The sequence below is a fragment of the Oratosquilla oratoria genome, chromosome 16, assembly GCF_046742065.1.
Source record: "Oratosquilla oratoria isolate Oo_2021 chromosome 16, ASM4674206v1, whole genome shotgun sequence".
Taxonomy (NCBI): Eukaryota; Metazoa; Arthropoda; class Malacostraca; order Stomatopoda; family Squillidae; genus Oratosquilla; species Oratosquilla oratoria.
Genome location: NC_134792.1, coordinates 15855385 through 15875857, shown reverse-complemented (window position 1 = coordinate 15875857; position 20473 = coordinate 15855385). Strand labels below are relative to the sequence as shown.

At 41.2% G+C, this 20473-nt stretch overlaps 1 protein-coding gene across 1 annotated transcript in view; it reads left to right on the top strand.

The window, feature by feature from the left end:
* Positions 1–20473, top strand: part of Nmnat (nicotinamide mononucleotide adenylyltransferase) — a 134330-nt gene that overhangs the window by 8739 nt on the left and 105118 nt on the right. Inside the window, exon 2 of the mRNA XM_076199399.1 lies at positions 15664–15752. Coding sequence (XP_076055514.1) covers positions 15664–15752 — 89 coding nt within the window. The remainder of the gene's footprint in view (positions 1–15663; positions 15753–20473) is intronic.

Below are 20473 nucleotides of genomic sequence, written 5' to 3'. Positions count from 1 at the left end.
GATCTTTTGATTTCAAAAGTCCATCACTCATTAACAAGCTATATAAATCGTTAGTTCGTCCACATTTGGAATATGCTGTTTCCGTATGGTCACCGAATCTCATTAAAGACATTGACAGACTGGAAAAAGTACAATGGCGAGCCACAAAACTGATTCCAAATATAAAAAATAAATCATACGAAAATCGACTAAAACATATGAATCTGTTTTTCCCCCAAAAAAGCGTAGACTCAGAGGTGTCTGCTGCCACTTTTCCCCCTTGTACATCTCATCACCTTACTTTTACCCACATTTATCTTCAACTTCCTTCTTTTGCACACCTTCCCAAATTAATTTCCTCAATCCCTCCCCTATTTTCCTCATTCATCACAATTATTTTCTTAGCGCTTCCCACTGTAACAACCTTTCCCTCCCTATCCTCCTTCACGTTTAGTAACACCCTAAAATACTCTGCCCATCTTCTTCTTACTGCCTTTCCTTCCATTATCTCTCCATCTACACCTTTTACCTTTTCTTCCCTTACAAGTGCAATAGTAAAAATTTGTGAGAAAATTATCAAAAGTAGATGGACTAAACATCTGGAGAACAATATACTAAATTCGAGACAATTCAGTTTTAGACTGGGAAGATCATATGCCACAAATTTGATCTGTTTCTTTTCAAGGTTAATAGATATAATGCAAGAAAGGGATGGATGGGCAGATTGCTCTATCCTGGACTTACAAAAGGCATTTGATAAAGTACCACACAATAAATTATTAGGAAAACTCAAAACAACAGGAAGTATACACAGAAAACTATTAAAATGGATGGAAGATTTCTTGCATGGGAGAAAAATGAGAGTGGTGCTTAGAGATAAGAACTCTACTTGGGAAGAAATGATAAATGGAGTCCCACAGGGTTCAGTACTGGCTCCAATAATGTTTGCTACATATGTAAATGACATGGATGAAGGTGAAGAATGTTACATGAACTTCTTTGCAGACAGTGCAAAACTACTAAAGAAAGTAAGTATGGAAAAAGGTTGTGAATCACTACAGAGAGATCTGAACAAGGTGTGGGAATGGAGTCAGAAGTGGAAAGTTGTATTTTAAGAAATGTAGTATAATGGAACTTGGAAAAAGTAAAAAATGAATGTCAGAACATTATAAAATCTGTGCAAAGGAATCAATGAAAATTGGTTCCGAAAAGGACCAAGGAGTAATCATCACCACACCAAAGACATGTCCCCAGACAAGCAGATAAACAAAATAGTCTGAGAAACCTACAATTTTCTAAGATCAATAAAGGTGGCTTTTAATTACTTGGATGAGGTAATGGTAAAGAAAATACTAGTCACACTGACAAGACCAAGATTAGAGTATGCAGCAACACTATGGACACTCGGTACAAAAAAGAATATAAGGAAAATAGAAAGAATCCAAAGAGCAGTGACAAAGATGGCCCCAACACTTTCAAAATTGACATACAAAGATTGTCCAAACTGGAACTACCAACCCTGGAACAAAGAAGAGAAAGGGGATATCTATTAGCCATTTACAGAATCATGAAAGGCATGGAAGTCCTTGACAGAGAACGCCTATTAACCCCTAGCTCCAGACCAAAATCTCGCGGGCAGCATTAGCTGCCAGACATGCGATGTTGCGTCATAATACTCACATTATAAAAAATATAGTCACCGCTGTATTGCTCTTCTCTCTTTCACCCGTGAATTTTGATAGCCATAGAAAATATGATGAAGCCAGTTTACAGAGTATGGGGGTTACGCAGGTACAATTACAATAAATATAATCAAGACGCTGACATCGGCATCCTCGCTTACCCACTTGCTCCTCATGACCCCTACGTAGGCGTCATCGTATTGAAGGGGTTAAAGTGAAATAAAAGAAAAACAAAGGGACATGAAAAGAAACTCAAGAAGGACAGTTATAGAAGAGATCTGAAAAAAAAACAGCTTTCCACACAGAGTGGTGGATGTCTGGAACAAATTGGATGAAGCAAGTACATGCAAACACCATACAAGAATTAAAGAACAATCTAAATGTTGCGAGATACAAAGATGGGTCACCATGTGCATAGCTCCCCTTTCCGTATAATACAACTAGGTAAATACAAATGAATGTTCAGAGCAACACAAGTGTTTGGAAACTTGGATGGAAGCGTGAAGTAAGAAAGTATGAAGAAAAGTGATGGCACACCCCTGTTTCCATTGGTGGGAACCTCATGACATAACTGTTATGTTTACCATATTCAAGCATCAGTGTAGATTTTTTTTATTCTCAAATTAATCACTGAATATTAGGAAAGGTTAAGGAAAAGGTGTACCAAATGTCTGGGAACAGGAAAGGTTAAGGATAAGGTGGAACAATTGGGTGGGTGAAGGACATTAGCTCATAACCGAGGAACAAAAGGAAGATAAAAATAAGAAGGGTGGGCAAATGTCTACTGTTGTACTTGAAAAAGCTGTAACAAGTGAAACATCATACTATTAAAGGCTCCATCCTCATGTGGTGTTTATTTGTTCATACATACATACATATACCAAGGCTTTTTCCCCCTTACAAGGAAGGTAGCCAAAAAGAAAAAGGCATAAAATCATTCCCACCCATTCCATCCCTAAATACACTCCACTCCCCTCCACCCTCCCTCTTATCTTGGCACCTCCTGGATGATGGGTCATCCCTGCACCTTGTCCACTGCCTTTGGTCAGAGGCAGTGTCGCAAGGCACAGCACAATTACAGCAAGGCCGCTTCATTAAATTTGTTCATAGTAGCCATTATTGTCTTTGGTTGATGAAAATTGCTTAGCTCATTTATGAATTTTCTGTAATTATTTTCTTGTTCATGTTTATTGTCAATACCAAATTCACAATTTTCTTGAACCAGTCACCATAGTTGTCAATTACATTTGAGTTTATGAATTTATATACCTTTCACTTTATGCTTTATGTTGAATTGCTTTCCATCATTTCCTATTAAATGCACTAAATAGATTTCCGAGTTATTATTATCTTTTTTTTTCTGTTTTTAGGTTAATAATGGTCAAAGAAATCTAGAGACGGCATGTGTATGTAACCATAGAACAACAATATAATGGTAGTTTCATTTTCTAGTGTCATAATATTAGTTATTTGTTTATTTGTAAAAAAAAAAAAAATTGTACAGAAATTGTATAAACACATGCTGTAATATGATATTCTCAATCAATTTGTCACTCATATTATATTGTGCAAGAGAACCATGGCCCCTATGAAATCAGCCATGGCTATTGGTTGTGCATGTAGGTCACTCAGTGAAGAGATTTTGTGTAACCATCTGGAGTAAGTTAGTGATGAACAGTGTAGTGTCAGGTGATCTGTGTTTCTTATTTGGTGGTTGGATTATGAAAAGTTAATGTCTACTACAAGGCTGATTCTGTCTTGGGAGTGATCTTTGCTGGGCTGATTTCTGCAGGAGTTTGGTGGAGTATAAAATTTGACAGTCTACTTAGGAGTGCTTGTTTTCAATATGCACACATATGTGGCCTTTTACAGGCACATGAAGTTAGTATGAAGTAGATAAAAGAATCAAACATGTTGAACTACATCACTATCATTGTTGAGCACTTGCTTATACACAAGTATGTTAGTGCAAATAGCACTGTATTTCTTTCATATATGAGAGGTATAAAGAAAAAATCCCCCTGTGGTGGGGGGAGAGAATACTGCCACCAAGTCTTCCCACTGGAGTCATAAGAGGTGACAAAAAACAGGATGTGGATTAAGACTAGCCATCCTTCTCCCTGTAGCCCCAAAGGGGACATTCCTAAAAAAAAGTAAAGGCATAAGAGGGTCTAGGAGTTTTCCAACCAGTACCCTAAGGTTTGGGTCTTTTAATGTGTGTGGATGTGGTACAGATGAGAGTAAAATGGAAGAGATAGGCAGTATGTTTGTGAGAAGAAAGATGGATGTGTTGGCTATGAGTGAAACTAAGTTGAGAGGGAGGGGCAAGTATGAGTTTTGGAGTGTAGTTAGGAGGTTCTCAGGAGTGAAGAGAGGATGAAGGAGAGAATGGGTGGCTATACTAGTAAGTGAAGAGATAGGTACACGTGTAGTGGAGTGTAAAGAGGTTTCTTCAAGGTTAATGTGGATGAAGGTGAAACTGGGAAGGGAGATGTGGGTTTTTGTAAGTGCATATGGGCCTGGTAGTGAGAAAAGTTTAGAGGGAAGGGAGGCATTTTGGATAGATTTAAATGAGTGCATAGAGGGATTAGGGAGAAACATCAATGTAGTGGTATTTGGATATCTCAATGCTAGAGTAGGAAATGAACCAATAGATGAAGTGGTTGGGAAGTGAGGAAAAAAATCTTAGTGGAGAGTTGATGGTGGAGGTGTGTCTAGAAAGAGAGTTGATGGTAGCAAATATGGTGTCTAGGAAGAAAGTCAAGCATAAGTACACATGGGAGAAGGTGGTGGATGGAATGATGGTAGAGCGTTAATGGACTATATAGTGGTTACCAGGAGTATAGTAGGAAGAGTTAAGGATGTACATGTTCTAAGGGGAGAGAGTGGGGGAATATCAGATAATTTTTTGGTGGAAGGTAATTTGAGAGTGGAGGATAGATGGAAAAAGAGGAAATAGACAAAATGTAGGGAGGTGCTTAGAGTGAACTGCCTAAATGAGAAAGAAAAGGAGAAGAAGTATAAGAATATGCTTAGAGAGGAGTGGAAGGGAGTGAAGGATAGAGTAGAGCTAGGAGTGGAGGAGGAATGGGGATGGTTCAAGGAGGGAGTCACAAGGTGTGCAAAGATGGTGTGTTGGACAAGGAGGATGGGAGGAAATAGAAGGAAGGGTAGTGGTGGGATGAGGAAGCAAAGAAGGTTGTAGAAGTGAAGAAGTGAGCTTTCACAGATTGGTTACAAAATAGGAATCATATGAGAGGTGCAGGGAGGGGGGGAGCATGGGCTGGGGAGGAGAGCAGGTGTGAGGTGGGGTTAGAGTGTGGCAGAGGATTTTGAGGGTGGTGAGGGGGTGTTTTGGAAGGAAGTTGAGAGGGGAAGAGGAGGTGAATCAAGTGGAGAAGATAAGATAAAAGGTGCAGATGGAGAGATGGTGAAGGGGAGGGCAGTGGGGGGGAAGAGTGTTTTGGGGGGGGTTGCTGGGTGTGAGAGAGGATGGGGGGAAGGTGATGGTGGTGAGTGGGGAGGGTGGAAGAGAGGTGGGGGGGATGAGGTGAGGGCAGTTGTTGGTATGATGGAAGTGGGTGAGGCACCTGGGTTGGATGGATGTCATGTGGGGTGTCTGAAGGGGGGAGGTGTAGTGGTGGTGGGCTGGCTGGTGAGGTTGTTTGGTGTTTGTTTGGGGGAGGGCAGAGTGCCAGAGAACTGGAGGAGTGCCTGTGTGGTTCCACTTTACAAGGGAAAACGGGACAAGTGTGAGTGTAGTAGTTTCAGAGGGATCACATTGTTGAGTGTAGTTGGGAAGGCTTATGGGAGGGTCTTGATTGAGAGGATTAGGAGAGGAACAGAGGGAGTGGTTGGTGGGGAGAGAGACTGGAGGATAATTTTACATACTTGGGTGCAAATGTGGCGGGAAGGAGAGGAGTGGAGGTGGAATGTAGATTGAGAGAAGTGAGTGGATGCTTTGGGGGACTGAAAAGTGTAATGAGAAATAGACATTTTGGAAGTGGATGCTGAGAGGAGGTTGTATGGGGGGGTGATTGTGCTGACAGTGCTGTGCAGGGTGGAGGCATGGAGCGTGAGAGGGAAGGAGAGGAGGAGTTTGAATGTGTTTTAGATGGGGTGCCTGAGAAGTGTGATGGGGGTTGCTGGGCTGGATGGAGTGAGAAATGAGGAGGGGAGTGGGGCTGGAGAGGGAATTGGGAGATAAGGTTGATGAAAAAGTATTGCGATGGTTTGGATGCATGGAAGGAGTGAGTGAAGAAAGACTAGTGAAGGAGGTGTGGAGGGCAGAGTTGGGGGGTGAGTATGAGGGGTCAACCTGGAATGGAAGGGGTCGGGGGGGTTTGGGATGGGGGGAATGTCAGTTTGGGGGTCGGGAGGGAACAGAGGGTTGGGGTGAGGGGAGAATTGTATATGGATGATGCTGTGATGCATGAGGTGGAATGGGTTGGGGAAATGAATTGACACAGCCTGAAGGGGTTTCTCCCTGCCTTCTCCATTTATGCTTGAGGGGATGGTGGGGGGGGGCATTCACCAATTTAATGTAGTGTCCATGCTGTGGATGTGCTGTGTCTTGCAACACTGCTTCGGACACAGGGCAGTGGGTGAGATGAAGGGGTGGCCCATCATCTGGGAGGTGTCAGGGTGGGTGGGAGGGAGGATGGGTGGAGGGGAGTGGGGTGTGTTGGGGATGGAATGGGTGGGAGTGGTTTTTGTATTTTACCTAATTGTATTTTGTGGGAAGGGGAGCTACGCTTGTGGTGTCCCGCCTTTGTATCTCGCAGTGTCTAGTTTGCTCTTAACCTCTTCACTGCGGGGCACGTCTGGCAGCATTAGCTGTCCGACGTGTGATGTTGCATCATAATAATCACATTATAAAAAATAAAGTCAGTGCTCAATTGTTCGTTCTCTTTCACCCGTGTATTTTGATAACCATAGAAAATATGATGAAGCCAGTTTAGAGAGAATGAAAGTTACGTAGGTACGACTACAGTAAATATAATCAAGATGGCGACGTCGGCATCATCGAGTACCCACTTGCTCCTCATGCCGCCTACATAGGCGTCACCGTATGGAAGTGGTTAAACACATGAATGGTTTTTGCGCACACTATTTCATTTTCCAGTTTGTTTCAAGTGTCCAACACTCTATATAGAAAATGTTTTTCTTCAGATCTCTTCTGTTTTTTAATTTTCTTTCCATGTCCTCTTGTGCTTCTCTTGTCCCAGATTACCAAGTCCTCTCAATCGAGTATTTCTGTGCCTTTCATGATTCTGTAGATGGTCAGTAGGTCACCTCTCTCTCTTCTTTGCTCCAGAATTGGTAACTCCAGTTTAGCCAATCTCTCCTCATATGACAAGTTTGCAAGTGCAGGTGCCATTTTTGTTGCTGCTCTCTGGATTCTTTCTATTTTCTTTATATTCTTTTTGGCACTGGGTGACCACAATGTTGCCGCATATTCTAGTCTAGGCCTTATCAGTGTGACCAATATTTTTTAAACGATTTCTTCATCCAGATATGTAAATGGCACTTTTATTAATCTTTGCAAGTTGTAGGATTCTCCTACAATTTTGTTTATCTGCTTGTCATAGGACAAGTTGTTTGAGATAATTACACCCAAATCTTTTTCGGATCTCTCCTTTTTTACCTTCTTGGTTCCAATTTTATATTGTCTTGATATTCTGTTTTTGCTTTTTCCAAAAAGAATGAAGTGAATTTCAACATTAAGAAATGTAGTATAATAGAAATTGGAAAAAGCAAAAATAGAATATCGGGTCAATATAAAATTAGTACAAAAGAAGTTATAAAAGTAAACTCAGAAAGGGACCTGACACCAGACAAACATGTTAACAAACTAGTTGGAGAAACTTATAACTTAATAAGATCAATGAAAGTGGCCTTTGACTACATGGATGAGGAAATGGTAAAGAAGATACTAGTTACACTGGTAAGACTAATATTGGAATATGCAGTGCCTCTATGGACACCTAGTACAAAAAAAAAACATAAACTAAAAAGAAAGACTAGTAAAAGAGGTATGGAAGGCGGATGTGGAGGGAGTGAACATGAGGGGACGTCCTAGGATGAGGTGGATGGATGGGGTGAAGGGGGCTTTGGGGAAGAGGGGAATGTCTGTTGAGGAAGGAAGGGAGAGGACGGAAGACAGAGGTGAGTGGAGAATGGTTGTATATGGATGATGTTGTGACTGCATGAGGAGGAATGGGCGGGGGGGTGGGGTAGTATGTGTGAGTAAATTTTGACGCAGCCCGAAGGGATTTCTCCCCGTCCTCGCCTTATATGCAAAGGGGGACGGAGAGGGGGGGTCGCCGATTAAATGAAGCGGCCTTGCTGTGGATGTACTGTGTCTTGCGACACTGCTTCTGACCCAGGGCGGTGGGCAGGGTGCAGGGATGACCCGTCATCCAGGAGGTGCTCAGATGAGAGGAAGGGTGGGAGGGGTGTGGAATGTATTTAGGGATGAAATGGGTGGGAGTGTTTTTGTGCCTTTCCCTTTTTGGCTACCTCCCTTGGAAGGGGGAAAAAGCCTTGGTATATGTATGTAAAAAGAATTCAAAGAGCAATGAGAGAGATGGCACCAACACTTGCAATTTGACATACGAACAAAGATTGGACAAATTAAACTTATCGACCCTAGAACAAAGAAGAGAAAGAGGTGATTTGATAACCATCTACAGAATTATGAAAGGGATGGAAATTCTTGATAGGGATGACCTTTTAGAATGGGACAAAAGAAATACAAGAGGACATGAGAAGAAACTTAAGAAAGGCAGTTACAGAAGAGATCTGAAAAAAATACAGCTTTCCACACAGAATAATAGATACATGGAACAAACTGAAAGAGGAAACAATGAGTGCTAAAACTATACATGATTTTAAGAAAGAACTGGATGTGGAAAGATACAACTGTGGGTCACTACAAGCATAGCTCTTCTCCCACAAAATACAACTAGGTAAATACATACAAATAACTAGCCAAACAATCTGGCAATAAGTTCAGATTTCGAAGTGACTCGACTACTTAAGACAGCAGAATCTCGCCAGTGGGGCAACTGCAACTGGCACTTCATAATGTTCACAACTATCACAGCTTGTCACAATACACACAATCACAACTCTGGCTGATGCAGTTGTTGTGAGAGTCAATCCTTCACAAGCTTCTTCCAGCAGTGAGTATCCATCATATTCTGAATTAGCACCTGTGACACCTAACACTGGATGGGAGGGGGATTCACTAGCAAAGCCGAACAATGAAGCAAAGTAACTGGTCCAGCCTGCACCTCCTTGCCGGCCATGCGTTTCCACTGGTCCAAGCTCATCCAGATGATTCGATGCAGAACAAACTTGCGATGGCGATACAGTGATATGCTGGCTAGGCTGTATTCTAGCTCTAGCAGTTTCGACTTCCGCCAGCTCTGTCTGTCGACTGGTTCCTTGTGGTTTGTCTCTTCATCCACCCTTCGCACTTCAGAGTTTTTAAGTTTCAGAGTTTGAAGTTTCAGAGTTTCTAAGTTTTAGAGTTTTAAGCTTCAGAGTTTCGAACTTCAAAATCCATTAATCAATAATACTTGACTAAACCACTCTGTTCTTTCCAATTGTAATTAATTAATTAGCCGTTTATATATATATTCAATATTTGCCTCAAAATTTGAATTACGAGTGATCTGTGACAAGGGTGGTGCAGGAGGTAAATGTGAAAGTAATGGGTAGGGAACTGGAGATGGTTAAAGAAAACAGAGAAAAGTGGGAGGTGAGCCAGTTGTTGATTGCTGACAACACTGCACTTGTGGCAGGGTTAGAGGAGGGATTAACCCCTTCGATACGATGATGCCTACGTAGGCGTCATGGGGAGCAAGTGGGTACGTGAGGATGCCGATGTCGGCGTCTTGATTATATTTATTGTAGTTGTACCTGAGTGACCCCCATACTCTGTAAACTGGCTTCATCATATTTTCAATAGTTATCAAAATTCACGGGTGAAAGAGAATGAGCAATAGAGCAGTGACTTTATTTTTTATAATGCGAGTATTATGACGCAACATCGCACGTCTGGCAGCTGATGCTGCCTGCGAGTTTTTGGCCCGGAGTGAAGGGGTTAAGAAGTCAGTGACGGAGTTTGGGAAAGTATGCAATAGGAGAAAGTTGGTAAATATGGTAAAAGCAAGGTGATGAGATGTGCAAGGGGAGAGGATGGCAGTGAAATGGAAGTAAATTTTAAAGGAGAGAAGCTGGAGGAAGTAGATAGCTTTAGGTATTTGAGGTCACTTGTGACAGGAAAGGGAGGAGTGGAGGTAGAAATAAATTGTAAATTGATAGAAGCAAGTAAATGCCTTGGGGGATTAAAAAGGAAGTAAATTTTAAAGGAGAGAAGCTGGAGGAAGTAGATAGCTTTAGGTATTTGAGGTCACTTGTGACAGGAAAGGGAGGAGTGGAGGTAGAAATAAATTGTAAATTGATAGAAGCAAGTAAATGCCTTGGGGGATTAAAAATTGTCTTGAGAAATTGGCTTCTGGGAATGGATACAAAGAGGAGATTATATGCAGGGGTGATTGTGCCAATGGCTTTGTATGGGGGAAAGACTTGACATTTAAGAGAGGCAGAGAGAAAAATTTTGAATGTGTGATATAAAGTGTCTTAGAAGTATGGTAGGGGTTACTAGGTTGGATAGAGTGAGAAAGGAGGAGAGTGGGAGTGGAAAAGGAGATGATAGATAGTGCTGATGAAAGAGTATTGGAATGGTTTGGACACAAGGAAAGAATGAGTGAAGAAAGATTAGTAAAAGGTGTGTGGAAGGCAGAGGCGGAAGGGGTGAAATTGAGGGGACAACCAAGGATGAGATGGATCAAGAGTCTCAAACTCAAATCCTTTTGAGAGCCAATGCATTTGGTTGTGGTCGTGAGGCCCGTAAAAGTTAAAAAAAAAAAAAAAAAAAGCTATGTAGTGTCTTACCAGTTTAGTTACATTTTCCTTAGTTATAACAATTATATTAATTTGAGTTGAAAAATCTCTTGCCACAAGGCAGGCTAGACCATCCTATAGGCTATGTTTGGGCCGGAGGCCTTGAGTCACCCTTGAGATGGATGGATAGGGTAAAGGGGGTGTTGAGAAAGAGGGGAGTGCCTGTTGAGCAAGGAAGGGAGAAGGCAGGAGAGAGGGATGAGTGGAGAATGGCTCCTAAGATCAATAAAAGTGGCTTTTACTTGGATGAATGCTTACTTACTTGCTTATGGCTGTCCTTCGAATGCAAAGATGACTCAAGCTTCACTCAATAAGAATGGTGGTGAATTTATGGTTGTTGTCAGCTGTGCCAACGGAGATGACTATTTAGCCCAATGCGTGATGCACACACTCTTCCACATAGATGACATTCTATTCCAGGGTTGTTTGGTTGTTGAACTGTTGGATTGTGGCGTCGTTGTCTTCTCGCCTCTCTCTCATTAAAGATGGACTCCTCTAGGTGTGACAGACCTTCCTTACATGTTGACCTCCAAGTTGGACGGTCACTGGCTTTGCCTTCAAGTGCTTGAGGGTCAATTTGACATCTTTTTAGAGTTGTCTTTATTTGATCTTTATAACGTTTCATCGATGCCCCTTGTTTACGATGTCCTTGGGGGAGTTGGCCATATAAGATTGGTCGGGGTAGTCTGTCATTGCTCATGTGAATGATGTGCCCTGCCCATTGCAATTGCCTTTTTGCTAGCATTGTTTCAATTGTGGTTGTGCCGGCACATTGAAGGATTTCCATGATAGTTTAAGGATCTTTTGCAGGCTGCTTATATGAAATGCTTCTAATTGTTTTATATGCTTTCTGTAAGCAGTCCATGTTTCGGCACTGTAAAGTAGGGTTGATATACATACAGCAGTATAAACTGCTATCTTTGTGTCTAGTCTGAGGTTATCATTAAAAAATACCCTTGAGCGCAGTTTTCCAAAGGCTGCAGAGGCTTGGTTTATTCTGTTGCATATCTCTTCGTCTATACTATGTTTTTCGGAGCTGATGCTTTCTAAATATTTAAAGTTTGTTACCTTTTTAATTTCATCACCATTGATGTAGAATGTGAGATGGGGTTCTGGATTCTTTCTTTGAATTAGTATTTCAGTCTTACTAACATTCATTTTCAGACCCATCGCTTCGTAGAGGCTAGCTACGACATTGAGGGATCTTTGTAGAGCTTGAGGTGTGTGTGCAACCAGCGCACAGTCGTCTGCATAATGAAGTTCCAAAATATGTTTGGTCACAGTTTTTGTGTGGGCTTGAAGTCTTCTTAGATTAAAAAGGCTTCCATCAAGTCGGAATTGGATCGCGACTTTATCCTCCATAGGAATTGCACGTTGACTGAGTATGGTGATGGCAAATATGAAAATATTAAAAATTACTGGGGCAATAACGCACCCTTGTTTAACACCCACTTCAATGCTGAAAGGGGGTGATCTTTCTCCTGAGGCAAGCACTGTAGCTGACATATTATCATGTAGTTTCTTTAGTATTGAGAGAAATTTTGGAGGGGTACCAAACTTTTCTAAAACAGTCTATAGCAACTCCCTATTGACGGTGTCAAAGGCTTTCTGGAGATCGATGAAAGCTATTTAGATATCTTTATTTTGCTCGTTGCATTTCTCCTGAAGTTGCCTTGCGCAGAATATCATGTCGCATGTGCTGCGATCTTTGCGAAACCCGCATTGTGTTTCTAGTAATGTGCTCTCGGATATATGCTGGCATAATCTGATCATCATAATTCTTGTCAAAATCTTGGAGGCTACTACCAAAAGAGAGATTCCTCTGCTGTTTTCACAATGTGCTCGATCGCCTTTCTTTTTGTATATTGTTATGATGTCTGATTTCAGAAATTCAGCTGGAACTATTTCTGAGTTCCAAATAAGCAGTATGAGCTCATGTATCTTTAGATGTAGGAAATAACCGCCTTCTTTGTACAATTCTGAGGGCAGGCTGTCTGGGCTGGGCGCTTTAATATTCTTTAAGGATTTAAAAGCATCTGTAGTTTCTTTAAAAGTGGGTGGTACATCCATCTCATTTGCTAGAGGTGCTAGAGAGATTTCATCCAAGATATTTGGTGTTATAGGGTTTTTGTGATTTAATAGGGTTTGGAAGTGCTGCGCCCATTGGTTAAGAATGGCGGATTTATCTTTTAGAAGGTTACCTTCTTGTGATCTGACAGGGACTAGATTGCATTTTTGGGGCCCGTAGATTGCCTTCAAACCGTTGTAAAACCCATGCTGGTCATTACTGTCAGCAAGGTATTGCCTGGTTGATCCACCATTTATTTTCCATATCACGAAGCTTGAGTTGTGTTTCTTTTCTAAGGTTTTGAAAAATTTGTTTCAGTTCTGTGGAATTTGGGTTTGAGAGCCAAGCATCATAGGCTTTGTTTTTCTGAGATAGAATTTTTTGTATATCCTCTGCATTTTCATCAAACCAATCTTTGTGGTGGCGTGTTCTGAAGCCAAGAGTTTCCTCTGCACATTGTTTCAGTGTGGAGTGAATGTTAGTCCAGACATCGTCAGGTGACGCAGTTGGGGGGCCATTGTCTTGCGTTAAGTTTACGTATATTGAATTTCTGAAAGCATCTAGTTTTCTTGAGTCATTCAGACAGCTGATGTTTAGCTTTTTTGAAGGACGTGTGCGCTGAACAGGGGGACGAATTCTAAGATTTAGCTTGCAGAGCAGCATAGTATGATTATTTGAGCATTCTGTCCCTCTCATTGCACGTGTAATGTGAACATCTTTCTGGTCATTCTGCTTTGTTATTATAAAATCAATCATATGCCCTTGGATGAATAAATGGTAAAGAAAATACTAGTCACACTGATAAGGGGAAAATTGGAGTATGCAGCAACACTATGGTCACCCAGAACTAAAAAGAATAAAAGGAAAATTGAGAGAATTCAGGGAACAATTACAAAGATGGCCCCAACACTATCAAAACTGTCATATGAAGAAAGATTGTCAAAACTAGAATTACCGACTGGAACAAAGAAGAGAAAGAGGTGACTTGTTGAACATCTACAGAATTATGAGAGGTCCTTGATAGAGAAGACTTACTAAATTGAGATAAGAGAAACAGAAGATGACATGGAAGGAAGCTCAAAAAGGACAGTTATAGAAGAGACCTGAAAAAGAATAGCTTTCCCCCACAGAGTGATGGATGTATGGAACAACTAGACAAAACAATAGTGTGTGCAAAAACAGTACAAAAATTTAAGAGCAAATTAGATACAGTGAGATACAGAGATGGGACACCATGAGTGTAGCTCCCCTACCCATAAAGTACAACTAGGTAAATACAGAACATGTTATCATACATTGTCCATCACACACAATAAAGACACCGACACCAATATAAAATCTCTTCTGAGAAATTTATGGACCAACTTGATGGGTGTGGCAAGATATTTCAGGGCTGTGGATTTCCAGGAAGAGTGAACCAAGGCTACTTCATTATTTATACTGAGGCCAATATCAGTTTAACTTCTTCAATATGAGTCAAATTCATGTGGGCAGCATTGACTGCCAGATGTATGATAATGCATCACAATACTCGCAATACAAAATATAAAGTTACAGCTGTATTACTTGTTCTCTTTCATAGGTCAGTTCACAGAATATGGGGGTCACTCAGCTACAACTACAAAATAGATATAATCAAGATGGCGACACCGGCATCCTCATATACCCACTTGTTCCTCATGACACCTACATAGGCGTCATTGTGTTGAAGGGGTTAATGAGATGTTTTATTTGATAAAATAGAATTAAGTGGTTTGGTAATTCTTAGTTATTGGGTTTATCATTATATAATTTTATATGATATGAAGAGCAATCTTGTTGCTTATTAACATCAGGTTGAATAAGAATGCATAAACATTAAATTGTTCAGTTGATGAGGATCTAGTATGAAATGTGTAATTGATGTCCAAAATACAGACACTCCTCAACTTACGTTTTAGTTGCGTTCCGAACGGCCGAACGTAAGTTGAAAATGAACGTAAGTTGTTACTGTACTATACATCCGTAAATTCTATTACCGTATCTTATAAAACACCCCTAAATCATTAATTATACACATAACTTTGTAAAATACAGTAAACTTCCACTTATCCGAACTCCAAGGGGGATTAGAAATGTCCGATTAACCGAAATGTTCGGTTAATCCGACTTTGTATGTTTCATTCCCGTAGAGTTTTATGCGGTAATGTCGTATGCAATATTCGTACCTGTAAACTTAACATACACATGGAAATGCTTATAATAGTTCATAAACATATTCTATAGAGTATAAACAGCCGATTAGGTGTAAACATGGAGTGTGCTGCCACCGTATGAGCACTTAGTGAAGCTTGCGGGTGGTGGAAGAGGCGGCGGGGTGTTTGAATGCTCGGTTGAGATCCAAATACATTCGGTTGAAGTGATGGCTACCTTATTGATAAAATATTCGGTTAATGCAATTATTCGGTTAAAACGCGTTCGGATAAGCGCAAATTTACTGTAACATTAATTTCAAATAAATTAAATTCAAGCAACATAAATTGAGATGATGGTGGAGGAGGAGGCAAGGCACGTTCAGTCTGTTGTTTGTATCATGTAAACAATGGACGCAGCGTCATGCGTAAGTATCGTTTGAACTACGGAGAGCGCGCTAAACTAAAAAATTCACTCAAAAAAAAATTACCATTTTTTTTTACAGTCAGTTCAAACGTAAAATCGAAAAAACGTAAAACGAATGAACGTAAGTAGAGGAGCATCTGTATACCTAATTTATTTTTTATTTTATTTATCTTTATTTGTTTCATTTGATTTATTTATGTATTTATTATTAATATATTTTTTTGATATTTGAGAAAAATATAAAAAGGAAAAATTAAAAATTTTAAAAGTAGGTTTTTGGTAATGGAGTTTCAAGAGCAAAATTTCGAAATGCACTCAACTTCAAAGTTATTCTGAAAACATGCTTTTCAATCATTCCAGAAATTGCAAGAGATTTCCTACACAGAACCACAAATTTTAATGTGGTTGCTGGATTGATGTCACCAGTCCATGATAAATATGGGAAAGAGGTAAGTGAGAGCTCTGTAATCTATGATTATGCATGAAGGGATGGAGAGGTGGGGGTTGCAGATTTAATGAAGTGGCCTTGCTGTGGATGTGCTGTATCTTCTAACTGCTTCTGACCCAAGACAATGGGTGAGATGCAGGGTGATCTGTCATCCAGGAGGAGCCAAGATAAGAGGGAGGGAAGGGGGTGGATAGGAGTGTATGTGGGAATGGAATGGATGTGGGAGTAGTTTTTATGCCTTTGTTTTTTTGCTACCTCCATATTGCCTTTGGCATATGTATGTAAAATTTGAGGGTGTTAGAGTGATATTCACAGCAGTACTAATGCTTCCTTTTGAACAAAAGTGATGCATTCCAAAAAACAGGCATTCATTATGTGAATTGTCATTCAGTGGAACCCATCTGTGGAATTGGCTGCATATTATTGTGGCAAAGTAGCATGCAGTTGATACTTTAGGGTCTATATGGGGTGCCCGTATGGACCAGAGCCACACATCATTTTGTCTGTGATAGAGGAAAACTCTGTTCATAGAGAAATGATGACACTTTTATACTATGACTATCCCTCCATTATGCTGTCCCCCAACCCCTTGTTACTGTCCTGTACCATTTCTCTGAATATTCATTTCCTGTTTTTGCCTGCCCTGTGGTGGGGGAAGAGAATGCTACCACCAAGTCTTGAATCGTAAAAGGCGACAAAAAATGTGCCGGGGGATGGGATTAGGAGTCCTGCTACCTGTAGCCCCAAAAGGGGCATTCCTAAAAAAAAAAAAGTAAAGGCATAAGAGGGTCTGGGAGTTTTCCAACCAGTACCCTAAGGTTTGGGTCTTTTAACCTCTTCACTCTAGGGCACATCGCACGTCTGGCAGCATTAGCTGCCCGACGTGCGATGTTGCATCATAATAATCGCATTATAAAAAATAAGTCAGTGCTCAGTCATTCGTTCTCTTTCACCCATGTATTTTGATAACCATAGGAAATTGATGAAGCCAGTTTAGAGAGAATGGAAATTACGTAGGTACGACTACAATAAATATAATCAAGATGGCGACGTCGGCATCATCGAGTACCCACTTGCTCCTCATGCCGCCTACGTAGGCATCACCGTATGGAAGTGGTTAATGTGCGTGGATGTGGTACAGATGAAAGTAAAAGGGAAGAGATAGGTAGTATGTTTGTGAGAAGAAAGATGGATGCGCTGGCTTTGAGTGAAACTAAAATGAAAGGAAAGGGCAACTGTGAGTTTGGGAGTGTAGCTGGGAGGTACTCAGGAGTGAAGAGGGGACAAGGGAGAGAAGGGGTGGCTATAATAGTAAGTGAAGAGATAAGTAAGCGGGTAGTGGAGTGGAAGGAGGTTTCATCAAGGTTGATGTGGATGAAGGTGAAGCTGGGAAGGGAGATTTGGGTTTTTGTAAGTGCGTACGGGCCTGTAGTGAGAAGAGCGTAGAGGAAAGGGAGGCTTTTTGGGTAGATATAAATGAGTGCATAGAGGGATTAGGGAGAAATGTCTATGTAGTTGTATTGGGAGACCTTAATGCTAGGGTAGGAAATGAACCAATAGATGGAGTGATTGGGAAGTATGGAGTTTCAGGTAAAAATCGTAGTGGAGAGTTGATGGTGGAGATGTGTCTTGAAAGAGAGTTGATGACAGCAAATACAGTGTTTAGGAAGAAAGTCAAGCATTACACATGGGAGAGGGTGGTGGATGGAAGGGTGGCAGATCGAGCTTAAATGGACTATATAGTGGTGATCAGGAGTATGGTAGGAAGAGTTAAGGATATATATGTTCTAAGGTGAGAGAGTGGGGGAATATCAGATTATTTTGTGGTGGAAGGTAAATTGAGAGTGGAGAATAGGTGGAGAAAGAGGAAAAGGGCAGAAAGAAGGTAGGGAGGTATTTTGATTGAACTGCTTAAATAAATAAAAAAGGAGAATGAGTATAAGAAGAAGCTGAAAGAGGAGTGGGAGGGAGTAAAGGATAGAGGAGAACTAGGAGTGGAGGAGGAATGGGGATGGTTCAAGGAGGGAGTCATGAGTTGTGCAAAGATGGTGTGTGGAACAAAGAGGGCAGAGGAAATAGAAGGAAGGGTAGTGAGTGGTGGGATGAGGAAACAAAGAAATGTGTAGAAGAGAAGCAAGCATTTATAGATTGGCTACAAATTAGGACGAAGGAATCGTATGAGAGGTACAAAGTAAAGAGAAGGGAAGTTAAGCATAAGATAAAGGAAGCAAAGAGGAGAGCAGATGTGAAATGGGGTAAGAGTATGACAGAAATTTTTGAAAGTAATAAAAAGATGTTTTGGAAGGAAATAAAAAGAGAAAGAGGAGGCAAATCAAGTAGAGAAGAAAAGGGAAAAGGTGCAGATGGAGAGATGATAATGGAAGAGAAGATAGTGAGAGGAAGGTGGGTAGAGTATTTTAGGGAGTTGCTAAATGTGAAAGAGGATAGGGAGGGAAAGGTAGTTGCGGTGGGAAGTGCTAAGAAAATGAGAGTGATGAGTGAGGAAAATGGAGGAGAAATAGGGAAGGATGAAGTGAAAGCAGCTGTTAAGATGATGAGAGCTGGTAAGGCACCTGGGTTGGATGGCTGCCATGCAGAATGTCTGAAGAAAGGAGGTACAGTGATGGTGGACTGGCTGGTGAGGTTATTTAATGTTTGTTTAAGAGAGAGTAGAATGCCGGAGGACTGGAGGAGTGCCTGTATAGTTCCATTTTACAAGGGAAAAGGGGACAAGTGTGAGTGTATTAGTTTCAGAGGGATCAGCTTGTTGAGTGTAGTTGGGAAGGCTAATGGGAGGGTCTTGATTGAGAGGATTAGGAGAGGAACAGAGGGAGTAATTGGTGAGGAACAGTGTGGGTTTAGGACAGGTAGGGGTTGTGTAGATCAGATTTTTGTGGTAAGACAGATATATGAGAAAGCTATAGGAAAAGATAAGGATGTTTTTTTTTTTTGTTTTTTTTTGCTTTTATGGATCTGGAAAAGGCTTACGACAGGATAGACAGGAAGGCACTGTGGGAGGTACTGCAGATATATGGGATAGGAGGAAAGCTGTTAAGAGCAGTCAAGAGTTTTTATGAGAATAGTAGAGCTTGTGTTAGGATAAGAAATGGAGAAGTGAATTGTTTGAAGTAAAGGTGGGACTTCGTCAGGGATTTGTTATGTCACCTTGGATGTTCAATCTTTACATGGATGGGGTGGTGTGAGAGGTGAATGCAAGGGTAGTGGATCAGGGATTGGAGATGATTAAAGAAAATGGAGAAAAGTGGGAGGTGAGCCAGTTGTTGTTTGCGGATGACACTGCGCTTGTAGCAGGATCAGAGGAGGGATTGAGGAAGTTAGTGACAGTTTGAGAAGGTGTGTGAAAGAAGGAATCTGAAGATAAATGTGGGCAAAAGGTGATGAGATGTACAAGGGGATAGAGTGACAGCAGGCTGGAAGTGAGCATTAAGGTTGAAAGACAGGAGGAAGTGGATAGTTTTAGATACTTGGGTACGAATGTGGCAGGAAAGGGAGGAGTGGGGGTGGAGGTAGAATGTAGATTGAGAGAACCGAGTGAATGCCTTAGTGGATTAAAAAGTGTAATGAGAAATAGACATCTGGGAATGGATGCTAAGAGGAGGTTATATGAAGGAGTGATTGTACCAACAGCACTGTACGGGGCAGAAACATGGAACATGGAAGAGGAAGGGAGAAGGAGTTTGAATTTGTTTGAGATGAAATGTCTGAGAAGAATGATAGGGGTTACTAGGCTAGATAGAGTGAGAAATGAGGAGGTGAGGAGAACAGGGATGGAAAGGGAGTTGGGAGATAGGGTTGATGAAAGGGTATTATGATGGTTTGGACACATAGAAAGAACGAGTGAAGAAAGATTAGTAAAAGAGGTGTGGAAGGCAGAGGTGGAAGGAATGAATATGAGGGGGCGTCCTAGGATGAGATGGATGGATGGGGTGGAAGGGGCATTACAAAAGAGAGGAATGTCTGTAGAGGAAGGATGGGAGAGGACAGAAGATAGGGGTGAATGGAGAGGGGTTGTATATAGATGATGCTGTGATGCATGAGGGGGTGGAGGATCAGGGGTGAGGAAGTATGGATGAGGAAAAATTTGATGCAGCCCGAAGGGATTTCTCCCTGTCTTCTTTTCTGCATGGGGGGACGGAGAATGGGGTCACCAAATTTATGAAGCAGCTTTGCTGTGGATGTGCTGTGTCTTGCAACACTGCTTCTTACCCAGGTCAGTGGACAGGATGTGGGGATGACCCATCATCCAGGAGGTGCCAAGATAAGAGGGAGGGAGGAGGGTGGAGGGGAGTGGAATATATGGGAAATGAAATGGGTGGGAGTGACTTCTATGCCTTTTTCTTTTTGGCTACCCCCCGTGTAGGGGGAAAAAGCCTGTGGTATATGTATGTAAAATAAATAAGGCAAGATAGATTCATGACACCACAAACATCTTATTAAGAACATTGAAGTACATTACAGAATGCATTAAATGGTATCTGTACAGGAAAGTACTGAAATCTTCCAGTGTTTCTCTTTCAGCTATATTTAATTTCTTTTATTATCATTTATGGGACAAGTTACACTCATTTTCTGTTCTTTAGAGTTGGGACTACAGCAGATGGGGAATTTGCAGGTCTCTTGGCCACGGTGAAAATACTTGATGTGGAATGTACATAGATAGTTACACATATTAGTGACAGACTGGATGCACAAGAAGGAAAG